The sequence below is a fragment of the Cupressus sempervirens genome, chromosome 3, assembly GCF_028749045.1.
Source record: "Cupressus sempervirens isolate cs-2001-9-10 chromosome 3, ASM2874904v1, whole genome shotgun sequence".
In the NCBI taxonomy this organism is placed as follows: domain Eukaryota; kingdom Viridiplantae; phylum Streptophyta; class Pinopsida; order Cupressales; family Cupressaceae; genus Cupressus; species Cupressus sempervirens.
Window position 1 is genome coordinate 560,626,999 of NC_143120.1, and position 16,447 is coordinate 560,643,445.

The 16,447-nt window shown below is 35.1% G+C and overlaps 1 protein-coding gene across 2 annotated transcripts in view; it reads left to right on the forward strand.

Annotated features, from left to right (window-relative positions):
* The window catches only part of LOC149567653 (BRCA1-A complex subunit BRE-like protein), a 197,784-nt gene that overhangs the window by 114,388 nt on the left and 66,949 nt on the right, over positions 1 to 16,447 (forward strand). Inside the window, exons 7-8 of one of the 2 annotated variants that reach the window (XM_089820908.1) lie at positions 11,028 to 11,158; positions 11,248 to 11,296. The exons of the other annotated variant lie outside the window; for it this stretch is intronic. Coding sequence (XP_089677034.1) covers positions 11,028 to 11,158; positions 11,248 to 11,296 — 180 coding nt within the window. The remainder of the gene's footprint in view (positions 1 to 11,027; positions 11,159 to 11,247; positions 11,297 to 16,447) is intronic. 2 annotated transcript variants of the gene reach the window in all.

Below are 16,447 nucleotides of genomic sequence, written 5' to 3' on the forward strand. Positions count from 1 at the left end.
TAGGATGAATAGAAGTGAAAATTAGGGTTAAGGAAGTACTAGATTCGTCAATGGTTTGGTGGAGCTAATTGGTCCACCTCCTCTCAATAATGTCCCATATGAGGTCAAATTTGAGGTTGCCCCCCTTGTGGTAATTTTTGATAGCCTCTTTGGCCCTATGCATGGCATCATAAAGATACCCCATAGGGGTTTTATCACCATCTACCAAGCGGAGAATTCTAATCAAGGGCTCTGTCACCTCCAATTGAAAAGCTGAAATAGATTATCATTTATCATTAGAGAGTAGAATTACAAATTAATAATGAAAGACTTGATTCTTGAAATACAAAAAATTTAAATATTCGAATTTGGAAGTCTCCATGTTACCTTCACAATTTCTGTAGTAGTTTGTGCAAATTGGTTGTCAAAGATGATGTATGTAACACTTTCTCCATCAGGCTTCTTTGAGTAACTTGAGCCCAGCCATTCTTGACTCGAAAATATTTTCTTTAAATTGCTCAAAGAAGTAATAATACTTTGCAATGTTAAGAAAACCATTGCAAACCTTATGACTGCCCTCTAAACAATTCCTTCCCTTGGGTGTGCTCTTTCATCAAGATGAGAAACTAACGGCGATTGTAGATGTACTTTGTTATCTTTCTTGCATCCTCTACAACTGGTCACACCCAATCCAATTTTCTAATGTCCTCCAAAAGAAGATTAAAGGCATGCATTGCACAAGGAGACCAAAATAGTGAACTATATTTTTCTTGGAGGATCCAACCATAGTTTGCAAACTCTTCGAGTACTTCTTGAGTTGTCGAGTACTCTCCATATTTTTTGCTGGACAATACTCACAAGTTTAGCTCTTGCATTTTTATAGACATAAAAAACCATGGGTAAAATTGTTGATGCAAGTAAAATGCTAGATAAAATGTGTTTTCCACATGCTGATTTTTCTTTAAAACCCTGCATTTTCTCTTTTGAGATGTCAATTTTTAATTTAATATATTTATAATTAAATTTAACAAGAAAACAAAATGTTTTTGTAAAAGAGATTTTTAAGTTTTAGTTCTTTCTAAGTTGTCGAGTTTTCGGTGAGATTTCTCCAAGTTTTTGCCGACTTGAAAATTTTGGGCTTGCCGAGAACTCTCTGAGTTTGAGTTTGTAAACTATAGATCGTACCCACTGCCATATATGCCACTGTATTTTTGGTTATGATTTGCATGACTTTATCAATCCTCACCCTCATTACAGCTTGCTCCAGCATTAGAATTGAAGTCTCAGCTGTCTTTGCTTGGTCAGAGATGTCCAAGGATTTCAAATAGGCCACTTAATCCTTGCAAGAAACCAAAAAATTGATGATGGTATGGTTTTTACCTTCCGTTTATCAATTTGAAAGTACGGTGCAACAAAGTTGTTTCCATTTTAATAATTGGTCTTCTACGACATCTTTTGTTGTAGAAACATCATTTTTGAGCAACCTACAAGCACAAAGTAAAATTAAGTACACAATTTTGCTTAAAAGAATTATATTCAACAAAAATAACTAAAATTGTAAAACATTTCTTGTTAGAATTCCTTCTCTAATAATTCAAGGGTGACCTTATACAATTAATTCTTTCAATTGGTTAATCTAACAATGATCTTGGTCAAGAAGTAATGTTTGCTGGCCAGTTTGCGAAGACAGGCAAGGAAATATGCAACAATTTAGGGAAATCATAAGTATAAAAAGCATATACCAAAGTTACATAGACCATTATCAAATCAAGAATGCAATTTGGGAACTCTTATTGTTAGTTCCTGCCTACGGTAGGAATACTTATGCTTTCGTTCGAGCGCATTAAATCAATTATTCTAGCCAATCAAAATTTATAATTAATTCATTTCTAAAGTTTGTTATTTTAAGTTGATCGTTTTATATATTTTTAAAATTAGTATAAAGCTATTTATTGGAGCTCTGATTGTGTCATATCCAAAATGGCAAGGTGAAAAATATTTTTTCCAGACAAAAAATCAAACGAAAAATCCTGCATTAAATGTGCATTAATAAACATTTAGCTTGCAATTCTGAGAACCGCCACAATTTCGCCACATTTCCATCCAGGTATTCATGAAATCTTTTCTTCTCATTAAAATCGTATCCACCGCCATATCTCTGCACTTCAATTAACACGTTTCTGCCCAAATCTGGAAACACAAACAAGGCTTGGGATGAATTCCATTCAGCCTTATCTCAACGTCATCCTCTCGATGTCATATCCTTCACTGCACTTTTAGATGGCCTTGTAATACCAAAAAATAAAAAGGTAATTTACGGTACCAAAAAAAATAGCAGCTTAATACAGTTGCTCCAAATATGTATGTAAACTTTGGCAAAGAGACAGAAATAGGAAATTGGCTCACCAGTATGCGAAAAACTCTACAATTGCCCAAGAGGACGGAGCCATCGATAGAGTACTGTTAAAATCATTCATCTTCAATTCAACGGCAACATCAACATCATCTTGGACAGGCTCGTCAATTTTCCGCGCCATCAAAGCTCGACCAGCCCGTGATTGTCCCTGGTCCTGTGCCCGCACTGGTTTGAAGCATAACAGAACCATAACAAAGATAAAAATCCCTAGAAATCTGATAGGCCCTTCATACGACATCGGATCCATGAGGAATTTTAAATTCTGACGAGCTTGCAGATAGTCACCTACTACCCCTAAAGGCACTCTCTACAATTTGAAGGCTATTGTTCAAGTTGGAAATGCCGCCAGATGTTGTGTTCGACATTGTTATTGATTCAGAAAAGAAGAGGGGATTCGAAAATATCAAGGTATACAGTTACCCTTTTATTTGGATTAACTCTTTGCTTTATGTTTTTTATGCTTTGTTTATACAAAGCAATTTTTTTCTATTACCTCAAATGTCATGATGGTCTCGTCAATCTGAACCCCGCCTTCACATAGATCCCAAACACAGAGGCAAAGGTTTTTGTCGACAAAATCCCCTTTGCATTCATGATCTTAATGCAGTACCACATTATATCAAAAAAATAATCCTCCCCCAACAAATCCACCACCAAATCCATGCAAAAGGGGTGTTCTTTTTTTCCTGAAGCTTCCAGCTTGCCCGAAAGACTCGAGAGCATCCATACCGGTGCAGAACAAAAATGAATGGCTGCCCCCTTAATTGCTTCCACATTTTGCATACAGACTACCAGGGCATTTGCAACTGCAACCTTCAAGAACCCCAGTCCACCGATATTCTAAATTTCCTGTCGAGTCTTCAGTCTATACTTTTCTACATGAAATTCATCTATCCATACCTCTTCTGCAAACTCTGTTTCTTTCTCCTCTCTACTTGTTTTTTTAAACTAATATAAGGCTGTATCTGTGTTGTGAATTAATTGACTTGCCACATTTAAAACACTATCCAAAACGTGTAGCATGGATAACACATGCACTTTTGGCAAGATGCCACAAGTTCTTCTAAACTAAACTATAGAATGGGAGATAGTAAGTATGGGTATATAATTAGTTGCAGGTTTTGAATTTCGGAGTTAAAATTTATTGAAACTTGTAGGCAATAATAAAATTGTCTTTTTAATATTTGTTAAAGTTTTAAGGAATAACTGCAATACATGCATTCAAGGAAATAGTTAAATAAGGAATGATAAATATTATATTATTCCCAATTGTAGACCTTGATGTTTCCAATAGGGCATACCATTTAGAGAGGCATTAAAGACTAATTAAAAAGGGTGATTTATGTTATGAAAGCTTTTTTAGCCTTACGCAAGCTTACCCGCTGCCTATTGTGGAGGAGCCATACCCTCTACAATCCATACAAACACATTTCCAAGCTTCTGTAAGCTTTGTGAAGGAAGGTTTGAGTCTTGAGGAGGGAGTTGATTCATTTTTTTGATGATATTTTGTTAATCTTATTACAGCTGTCACAGTAGGAAGAATAAACAATTATTTTAATTATTTTTGGACATTTAAATCAACAATGCAAGTAAAAAGGTGCAACGCTCAAAGAAATCCCACCTAGCCTTCATGGGTGGTCAATGCAGCAAAATGAGAGTCAATCTAGTCCAAGATAGCAGTTAGGAAGACAGGCAAAGCTGTCAGGACAGATCATCAGTGGTAAAAGAATTATTATACCTTCGACCTACACTACAGCCTATGAAAGAGTTGAGCTATTGGAAGGAACTGCCATAGGTTTTCAAGATAATTGGGCTTTGGATGGTCATTGATTCAGATGAGTAGAAGTTAAAAGATATATCAATTGATTTTAACTTTAAAGTTTAATATGGGTGCAATGACATATTAATTAGAAAACTCTTCAAAAGGTTGAGCATAAACTGTTTTGATGGAAGCCCTGTACATTGAAAACTGGCATAAATTTGGTATAGAAATCGTAGCAGTAACAAATTTTGTCCCACTGTGTTTTTTCATTTTTGTTTGTTTGTGAAATATTGCATTTGTCAATGAGTTCCTAATATGGTCTAGTAGCTGAGATGACTTATTATTAATTAATGCATCTTTGCATTTTTCAATCTAACTAAAAATTTAAATCCATTTGACCACATATTAGTTAATGTTGACATGGATTCTACTTCTCTCTCTATTCCTAACTCTTCCTATCTTCATCTTTACGGTATGTCATCTCCTCATCAAATCTCTCTTCCTCCTCTCTTGCTTACTCACCAAATATCTTATTTTATTCTTTTTCCCGCACCCCTCCAATTTAATAGATTCAAATTTATATTTAATAGTAAGTCACTCACATGAAGATTCACCATAGACCGTCTCATGTAATTATCAATGTTTGAATGGGAATATTGGTACTTCTACTTTGTTTAAACTAAAAATTCAAATGGCAGGAACTATGACGCTTGCGTCACTTGTTGCAAATAAGGGAATGCCCCTAAATTATTTATGAACTATGTAAATGGATTAAGAACTCTCTGATTAAACGAAAAAACCATGTAATTAATTAATTAGAGGTTTTGTCTTAGGTCTTTTACCGATAAAGTACAAATAAATTGTAAAACATTTTAAAATTAAAACAAGTTGGCTAACCTCCTACTCAAGTCTGTAGGAGTAGGTGCCTCATAGCTCTTTCCCGCCATAGTAATTCCCATCACAAAAGTCAACCAATAGGGACTTGGTGAAACATTGAAGGGGATGTTGTTGACATACCATAAATTGGCTTATTGAATTTCAACATGTTGACGCACAACGCTTTTCCGACAAGTAGCTACCAGTGATGGTTGTCCTTTAGATGTGTTTCTGTGCACAAAAAATTATCTATAGAGATGATTGTGGGACAAATAGTGGTGGTCTACTAGAACCAACAAATGTCGTGGCCGAAGGTATGGTAGATTTGTGGATACATGGGCTGCAAAGAGAGCCCACTATGCCCTCAAGTGCTACTTCTTCAATGTTGACTGGGATACATAGTCACAACCCACATTATTTCATTATGATCATAGTTTTAGCGAAATTTAAACTAATAGTGGGAATAAGAAAATAATAAATGATTCTTAAAAAGGACACAATGGGATAGTTTGAGATTCAGAAATGGCTTCTCTCATGGCTAATTTCTGCACTTCTTCTTTGCAGCTTTTTCTCTTCTTGGGCAGTGATAAAGGCATTCATCTCTCTTTATTTCTGCCATGGTCTTGTCACAATCCCTTGTATCATGCTTTGTGATCCCTCCAAGGTGGTATTTCAAATGAGATATGCCTCCACTAATTAGTTTTTCACATTTTAGGCATGTCACTTCAAAGCAATAATTCTAAGCCCTATCTCTAGCCCCTTTAGGACGCGTGCCTATGTATCTAGATGGACATGCGTCTACTAGGGAACTGTAAGACCCTACATTTGACCAAGCTATGGAGGTATTCCTATTTGCCATTTTAATGAAATATCAACCTATACATACAAATTGAAGGCAAAAATTAATATAGTATGTTCTAGTAAATAAATTTAGTAGACAAACTTAATTTAAAACTTTAAATAATTTTAAACATAGCTGAAACTTGAAAGAAGAGAAAGAAAAAAAAGTGTTAGGGTTTTAAATTCTTAAGAAAATATGAAGTTATTGAGAAAACAATGTTTTTTTTTGCAAATTTTGCTAAAAACATGTTATATCTTATTCATTACACTCTAAAACAATTTAGAGTACATTGGAAATGCTACTATAGAGTTTTTATGAACTTAGATACAACAAAGGAAAGACAAAATGATTTTCGGAAAGAAGGAAAAAGAATTTTGAAAACTTACTTATGAATCCAAATTTGTTGGAAAAATCTGTTCAAATAGGCTTCAAATCCACAACAAATTGCTCTATAAAGTTACAAATCACGTTCTTTCTCCTGCAAACCCTTTTTTCCTGTCCAAGCGGTATTGGCAATAAGAAAAATGTATTATGATCTTTTCTGAGCCATGGGGCCCTATAAGCGGGTTGTGGTTGATAAGCTCTTAGAATATCACAATATTTTATCAAAATATTGGCAATATTTAATGAACTTCACTGTGATATTTATGAGCTTCTCTCAATTTTTGGCACAAAAGTTACATATTTTGGTACCAAGGAAAACTTCTCACGGTAAGTAGACTAATCAGTGAGAGGTCTCGATATTTTGATCTATGATCTTGAGCCTTGACAATATATTCTGAATTTTTAATGCATACTGAGTATTGACAATGAGTTCTAATTTGTGAACACATATTATATGATAGGGTTCTATGATGAATGTATTCTTTATCTATATTTTCATACGAACATTTCATATTTCCTTATATATTTAAATTTTCCCTATAATTGTATTTATAGCCATCCTGTAATCTCCCTTTTTATGATTATTTAAACACTACATGAACTACTGAATTCCTTCTTTAACACAATAAGCAAGTAATGTAAATATATGAATTATTTATAATGATGAATACAGCAACAGTGAAATGTGAATACAAGGTAATGAACTATATGTGTGTGTGTGTGTGTATAGACATGTGCGCACACACACGCGCGCATATTTGTGAATACAAATATGATTAATAACAGACACACACGCATATTTGTGAATACAAAGATGATTAATAATTCCAAATGCTAATATGATGGAAGTACAATAATGAAATGGCAATGATAATGCAGTGATAAATGGATAATGATAGAATGTACATATGACTGATAATTCCAAATGCACTGTGAATCCTCTCAGTGTGATTAGATGATTTTGTAGTCCCAAGATGTGTCTATGTGTTAAGGTTGTTTCTGATGTTAAAATATTTTAGATGCATTCGAGCCTGTAAAGCCATCTCTTATCTTCAAATGGATTATATATGTGGTTATAGGTTTACACATAGTGTCTGATAGAGATATGTCGTCACTGATCCTCAATATTATATATGCAACTTTTCTCTATCTGACTCTGTCGATAGAGTCGTCTCAAATATAAGTACAGTATATGATCTTCTTATGGATGCCGTTTTCTGATATGCAATTATAATACTTGCACTAGGGGTTGTGAAAACAACCTTCGATGCTCTGTAAATGAGGGATTCCACAAAGTGAAGTATAAGTTTAATAACAAATATTCTTTAGTGATGCTTTGGAGAGCTGATCAGCTAAATATAAGTTTGAGTTGCATAGATGATGGAAAGATTCCAATCTTCACAACTAGTAATTGTAACCGATTATTATAAATAATCATATGCACTGCTGTTTAGACTTCTCGTCGATATATGCCAAGTATCAATGGAAAATGAATATAGTCAACACCAAGGATGGAATTTTAATTTTACTCATAATAATCACAAGTGATTATTATGTGTAATCATATGTGATTTGTCATAATAATCATTATTGTATCATCTCAGCCTGGAATACCATTGGCTAGGAAGTGCAATATTTCAAGCCCATGAGTGGGCAGTGACACCCTACCATGGGAAGCAATGATCTTGATGATGCTATTCTCATTGACTTCATGGTGTAGAGATATATGTATATGAAGATGATATTTACTGCACAGTGCCATGATACTTAATGCTGAATACCGTGATGCTCAATGCAGAATGCCATGATGTTAATGCAGGATGCTGTGGATGCATAATATGGGTGCACCTATGCGTGGTATGATGTTCCCTGTATGTGTCAATGTACATGGAACATTGTATCATGTATGGATGTATTCATAGAACAAGGATATGACTGTCTGTTAATGTATATGATTGGATTATCATGCATGTATGCATCTACGGGTACTAGTGTATTTGAGGTGAATCTAACTATTATGCAATTGCAGGGTATGTGAATGTACAAGACATGTTTAAAATTTCCTGCCACTATTTACATGTTTGTTATTTTGATTAAAATAATGGGATATGACACATCCCCTTTGCCATTCCCAAAATTGGCAAAAAAAATTGCATCCCGGTAACCCCACATCCCGTCTTGGAAACCTGGGGTAACTTTGAAAATACGTGTGCAAATCTGTAATTATGACTGTTCTTTTTACCCTTTGGCGATTGAAGTTTTTCACTAAAATGATGGTTAAACTGTAATGTCCCCATTTTAGCAGTTGACCAAGTGTGTGCGCGTTAGCCTTGTTCTACATGGTCCCGAGGGCTAACGAAGGGTTTAATGGGACCTTGGAGTGTTTTGGCCTAGTCATTTCCAGTTTGGGCCAAAACGAAGTTGATTTACTTAGTTTCAGGCATACTTACTATTTTTAGTAAGTCGGCAGGACACAGTGCAAGTCAATTTTGGTGATTGGATTCGATACTCCTCGGTGAGAGCTTTCCGATGAGCTATCACTCGCATTATTCGGAGTCCGATTGCTAATACATTTTAATGCCTAAAGTTTTATTAAAGTAACGTCTAATTTAATTGTAAAATATTAAAGTGTTACTTTAATATTTATTTTATGGTGATGTGTACTCAAGGGAGACATAAGGGGTATTTTAATATATGTTTTATATTACACATCTTTTATCCCACATTGCCCATAAGAGTTGAGGGGACCCGTGGGAATAGAATAAAAGGAAGCATTTGTGGCTTCATTAGACAGGTTGAATATGAGAAGAAATTGGTGTGTGAGTTGCAGCTTTGTTTTTGGCATTTGAGGACGTCTATCCTCTCTTGTAACATTCTAGACGTCATTCCCTTGGGGTTTGGCCTTTGGAATTCTTTCTTATTGGCTTCATTATCAGGCAGTTTAGTTGCATTTCCGGCTACAGGCAGATTTGATATTTTGCTCATATCTTCTTCACTACTTGTCCGACGCTTATGCCGCTTGGAGGGAATGGTATTATGAAGGTAGTGGACTGATTGGAGGACAAAGTATTGTAGCAGCAAGTTCATAAGCATGGGCTGGAGTATTATGACAATATTGCTGAAGTAATTAGTGAGTTGATAAATCTGCTATGTATTTGGTTTTATGAATTCTGAAAATAACATTTTATTAGCAGCAGTCATTTCCACTTTGCATATTATTGTAGTTCCTTTCTTGTTTATGTTGTATGATACCAATGCCATGCATGAAACACAACAAACAAATAAACGTTTGATTTCCGGAGTTATAAGGGGTTTTAAGAAGTTGAATGCAAACTGTTTGACATAATTCCTTTCAGCAATTTGGTTTAGTTTTTTGGGACATCCAGGGGTGCCCATTACATAAACTTCTAGGAGCCATCTGAAAAGTGTCACAGTATATGGAAGTTTTATGCTACCAAGCCTAGCTGCCTTGCATGATGTCAACAAGTTGTTTATGTTCTCTTGACAAGCTGCTTTCATCAATTCTTAAATCCTTCTGTAAGGATTAAACCATAGTACTTGAATGTAGAGATTTTGATGGCACCAGCAAAGCTAATGGAGCTTGGAATTGTTGAGAGTAAAAGGGGAACAATATTTATGAACTGTAATAAAATCTGAAATCTGCCATTGCCATGCTGAGCATTCTCAACACGAATCTTGATGTTGTCTCCCAATGGTGAAAGCTTTGAAATGTAGGTGAAGCATCACAGATAGTACCCTAAATTCTTTGCAAATTTGAAAACCACAACATTTCAACTATTTGTGTCCCCCAAACACTTGACCACTCCAATTTGGAACATCAAAAAGTACTGGCAGCTTTATAAAGCTCTGTCCCCTCTCATGTTCTTTTTTGGGGATTAGTTTCTTAATGTTTTTGCCTTGATTGGCAAAGGGAGCCTGACTGTGAACCTGGGAGGATTCGGCTTCTCGAAACTTGTGATTTGGGAGTATGAATTTCTAGTAATATGAGAATAAGAGTGAGCCCAGGAAGACTTTTCCACTTGAAACTTGTTGAAGTGATGTTATGGATGCTCCAATGGGATTTAAAACATTTACTTTTGGGTGGGGCATTAAAAGTGTTTGACATGTTTCTATTTCTCTTTATTGGAGAAATGCATGCTTAGAGGTGTCTTAATTCTATAGCTATTTTTACAAAGAGCATATCTGACGGTGGCATGTGAAGCCAAAGTGTGCACTATTGGAAACATTGCCATTTTTTTGACTTCGTAAAATTTTTCTTTTTGGTTCTGAGTTCCCAGGCATGTGCTTTGAATCCCTTGCCACACATATAAAGGTTATATTGTATTTTTTTATAATGTTCTCATTCATGTGCTAGTCATATAACATTGTCTGCAGTACTTGTCCTTTGCAATAATAGGTAAATATTTCTTTATTTTTGTCTCCAGTGTGGCAAGAAAGGTTTCCTTTTGCCACTAGGATGTCTCTTTGATGGGTTAACATTGTCTTTTACATGTCCAAAAGTATTCTTGTCTTTGTACACAGAATTTTGAGCTATGCTGTTATCTTCATTTAAGCTATAGAGACAGTTTTCTTGTTCTTTCAATTGTTTTACACAATTAAAAGTTGGCATCTTTCCTTTAATTTCCAAGATTACTGTTAAAAGAGGCACTACTTTGTTTTTACTTTTTTAGAAGTAAAAAACACCTTTTTACCTGATAAATTTGGTTGTTCTCATTGTTAGAGTTAACTTTGTTAATTGATAAATGCAGGTTATATTTCCTGTAAGGAAAAGACGACCTGCATTACCATCTGCTCCACATATCAAGTTGGTTTCTTCAACATCATTGAAGGATTTATTCGATGTTGAAGAGATGAAGCTTCCAATATGGGTGGATGGGATGTGGGTACATTTTGGGATTATTTGTTTGTTTTTTGATTTGGTTAAATATAATTTTTTCCAATACTAATATTGTGTTAATGCTGTTGCAGGTGCATGGCTGAGTATATTCCTACTTTGGAAGAAAACCTAAAAGCTCAGGCAGGAAAATCTTGTTGTCTTTTCTCAAATTCATTTTTAATCATAGATGGTTGACATGCATATGAATTGCCCATCTTTCTAAATAGTTAACTTTGTTTCCTGATTCTTCTTTCCCCATATTCTTTGTGATTGTTTGTTTTATAATGCATTATAGGAAAGACAACTTGAATATAGCTGCATGTTCACCAATTCTTTGGGATGGGATGGTCGAGGATGGAGCAACACATATACAGGAGGCCTTTTTTCAGGGGATAGTAGAAGATGACTATTAAAAAAGGGAAAAATTGAAAAAATAAGGAAATATCAAATATTTATATGATAACATTGATAAGGCATTCATCATATACTTTATTCAACCTTAATACATAATATTAGAACTGAACTGAACTAACAAAATAAATTGTTTCTATTCTTAATATTCTCATAAATTATACTAGCACTTGCACCAATGAGGTGCAATGGTTATGCCGATAGTTAGATATGTTGTGTGTTATATGTCATTGGGCAATGGGGAAGATTTCAAAGATTTGGAATTGCTTTTGTTGGGTATAATTATTTTGATGATAGCTGATTGAAGAGAACATGCAAGAGAAAATTGAATATATATGGCTGCAAGTTACAATTTACATTAACAAATTTATGTGTAATGTAGACTCGTTATAGGACATATTGCTTACACAACACTCAATAGGTTTGTTAGCTAGATTTGATTTTGTAACTTTGTATTGTATGACATATCTTCAAAACCTATAACACAAGGGTAAGAAAAATTATGGGGTGATAAGCTAACTTGTAAATTTTTGAGAGTACTGATTTGTTGAATAATGTGAGGGGGATTTAGGCGACGGCCTCATACCTTGATTTGTTAGAGAGAAAGTTGTTGCAATTAAGCCTCCTCTTGTTTCCTTTTAATGTGTATGGGTTGTTTTGCATTTTTGCATATCTCTCAAAGGAGAACATCAGTTGAATGCAAAGGTCATTTAATGACCTCACTTTGGACATAGTTGTGGACATTAGGTCTTGCCTCTCTATTTTTCCAATGTCGACTATTGCTTTCTGTAGTGTTAGTCCTTGAGATTTGTGTGTAGTTATAACCCATGCCATTGTGATGGGCATTTTCCTGTGATTGCCTAGTGTTATTGGAGGTATCGACACACCCTTGGGATTGGTTTGGTTATGGTGTCCTGGTGTAACTTTTGATTCTTGTTAAAACATACATTGGAACATCTGGTGGTTTTAAGCTAGAACTATAAACAATGTTTGTTACTTCGTCGAGAGATACATTAGAAGCTCTTCTTGTGTCCATATGTTTGTGGTCAGCATGATGCGCTGCTCTTTGCAAACTAATACATATTTTTCTAGCTATTCATTGCTAGATGCAATGTTTGCTATGTACTGAGTGTTTGTCACTATAATTATTGCAATTAGGCAATTTAACATTTCTAACTTTCTTTTGTTGTGCATGGTCTGACTAAATCATTGGTAGCAAATAGGTGCATTGCATTGTTGAGTTCTTCCATTTCGATTGATGTAACATGCTTGTGGGAGTCATCAAGAGTCGCCAATCTTCATGAGCTGGATTTGTATTTCGTATATTTTGTAATACGCGAGGAAATTGCACCCATTTTGTATTTTCACTTTTCTGGTGGAGCATTGTTTGCATGGTGACAACTATTGATAAATGTTCCCACAATGCCCTCACATGTGATTGTGATACATATATGGGCTTATCCACTGTGGGTGGTAATTGTAGGTCACCTACCAAGATTATGGAAATGCCACCAAAGCTTAGGTACTGACTATGTAGAAATGACTGGCGAAACCTACTGTCTATTTTCAGTGATAGCTTTGGCCCTATGAAATTCATTTCATCATTAAGAATGTATTAGATGTTCATCAATTCCTCTTGGAATGTTGCTAATGCTTGTCCTCGTAGTGGTTGTATTTCTTAAATAGGAATCTTGAGAGTTGAATGCACGATCATTGAATGTAGTGATTCTTGTTAGAGTCAATGTGAGGAATGATTTTATTTGATGTAATCACTTAGTGTTGAATTCATTTCTTCTGCATTATATTAAGTAGGATTTTGGTGTCCCAACTATTCCTTAAATGATCGTGTCGCCTCTTGCTTTGCCAGCAATGTATAACTTGGAAGGGAAACTTTGGACATCATGGCTGCATCATGACAACGTGTTTTACTTGCATTAATGAATTGTGTTGCAGCTTCTTGTAAGTGTTTGGGAATAGTGCTATAATCCCATTTGTAGGTGGTATCAAACCCACACTTGTTAGGCATGTCAAGTTCATCTAGGTTAATATTTTTTGAGGGTCCTATCTAGGAAAAATATTCCCATTCATTCATCTCTTTTGTGCCTCCCATGGTTGCATTATTGTCACTCTTCTCTTCTTCATTTGGTTCAACTTATTTTTGGGTGATGTGATTGACGTGACATAAACTATTTTCGGCTACATTCATGTGTTTCCAATTTGCATTTATTCAATCCTTGTCAAGTCCAATGTCACTTTTTATATGGCAAAGATATTTGTATATGAGTAGCTCACTCCAATAGAATATATCGTAATGCTATGAGTCCTTGTCTGGAATGGTGTAGAACTTTGGGTAAACATTGACCATGGCTTTTTCTATTCTCTCTTTCCATTTGCAATGTTTGCAATTTGTAGGATAAGAAAAAGATCTTTCAGATTCAAGTAGTGTTACCACCTCGAGTTCTAAAGGTCGTTCCATGTAGGCTTGTAAGTAGCTAACCTGGACATGGTTTTCATCTGTCGTCATTGTTATTTGGTGTAATAGTTTCATACCGATTGGGTGGATATTTTGCAACCGATAGTTTTGTGAAAATCCAATCGCAAAATAGGATGATCAGCCATAGTCTGTGAGATAGAGTCTCTCCTACCTTGAAGGGAAAGTTCCCCCTTCTCACCGTTCCTTGGATCAACTCAAGATAATTAAGAAGTTGAGAGATTTGTGAGGGGTGTTACCAATATTCTTTTCCTCTTAGCTTTCAAGAAAGAATTCAATTATTCGCTGAGTGAGTAATGAGCAAGATGAAATCTCTAACTACACTTCTATCTAATAGCTGGAAACAATGATAACGATAAACCAACACGAACTCAAAGGCTGATTGAAAGTGTATTGATTTGGCTCTAGGTGTTTTAATCTATTCTATAAGAAAATCCTCTACCATTGGGGTGCAAAGACTTCCAAAAGTATGCAAATTCTAACTATTTTTCGTGAATTTCAGATGGCAATACAAGCTACAGTCAAAGCTTCTAGTCTATGTATCACCACAATCGCTCCCAGTCAAAGCTTTGGCTCCGATTACTTCTTAACTCGCTATGCTCTATTATTGAACACACACAATAAGAACATGAATCAAAGACAGTAGGCACAAATTATAGTCAAAGCTTCTAATTTTCTCTATCACAATTGCTTCCAGTCAACACTTCGAATCCAATTGCTTCTTTTATTCACTTTTCTCTGAAATTGGCACTGCACAATCAAAGTTATGCTTGCACAAGTTTGGCAGAGCTTTCTTGCATACAACAAAGATGATTTTTACAATGAGGGGGGCACTCCTTATATAGGCAAAGGAGTTGAGAAAAAAGTGGACAAAAAAGTGGGAGCAACTCCAGCTTATTCATTCTTATAATTAATTAGGTTATGATCTTACAAAATTTGTAAATACTATGAAGTAAATGTGTATTACTATTTTCATTCTTAGATCTTTTTTTTCATGGGTAAGAGGCTGAAGCCAAGATTAATTATTGTGTGTTGTGATTAATTATTATTAATATTTATTAAGCCCGAGTAGATTCAAAGCCAAGACCTCTTAGATAAGAGGCTCACAATTTACCGTTGTGTTGTAGGCTCTTGCCTCATTCTTTGTTAGATCTTATTTAGAATAAAATATAAGAACTTATTATTTAATTAATGATTTTAGACATCTATTTATTTATTTTAGTTCTTTGAGCAATTTTAAGGGTGAAAGCTCTAATACTCCAATTAGAAATTAGATTTTTATTATTATTTGAATTCGTATTTAAATTTAAATTTAAATTATTTTATTAGTCCCTGCTTATATATAGGTGGGGAACTAATGTTTCCATTAGACCCCTCTCACTATTAATTTTTACAATAGAAAAATATGACATTCTAAAGTGAAAACGGTTTTATTTTCTAAATGTAATTTTATGCAGTAATTTCTAGTTTTCTATTGGTTCTTAGCATTTTTGTTAGGGTAAAATTATTTTTTTTACACAAAAAATAACAAAAAGTAAACTCTGGAATCTTCCTCACAGTTCTAGTATGTTGAAGAACCTCTTCCTTTTCCTCCATCAGCACTGCTAGAGGTTGTCACCATTTAAGAAAGCCTGTGGAAGGCAGACTGCGAATCTATAACAACTCAATGAAAACCTTCTACAGGTCTGAATTGCAGAACCCAGAGGTGCAAGACAGAATTTGACATATTCATTTTGCAGCTGGCCTTTCTCCTCCTATAAACCCCTATGGCTCTTTTCTTCCTATAAGCCCTTGCAGTGCTTCACCAACACTGTAGGACAAATATATAGAGTTTTTCCAGCCCAAAATAGCTCACTTGAGCCAGATTTGTTTGTTGCCTGCAAGGCATCTGAAGTCCAAATGCAGGCTCCTCCCACTGCTGATTGGTAGGTGGAAGCAATTCATTTGTTTGAGAAAAGCTATGAAGAAATAGAGCATGTTTTGGCTGCTAGCACTACAAAAATAGTATGATTCAGGGAGAATCCCAGTGTTTTTTATGCTCCCTCTGGACTGTAAAACTCACAACAATTCAATCAATAGACAGACGATAACAAATGCCAATTTTCAGGCCTTGAAGAGTGCTGGTGGCTGAAAGTTTTGAAGCTGCAGAATAGCTACATGGATAGATTTTTGCGGGCTTTGCCTGTTCTATGTTCCATAGTCAACAGGAGTCTGACAGTGCATTTGATGTGCTTTTGATGACTTTCGCAATGACAGAAAACCGCTTAATCCCTTTCATGATTGCAACATGTCATAAGAGAAAGTCAATTTGAGGCCCTCTTTGAAATCCAACAGAGAATTTCTTTCCTCTATAAAATATGCACAAAAGGGGGCACATGGGCTTTGTTGTG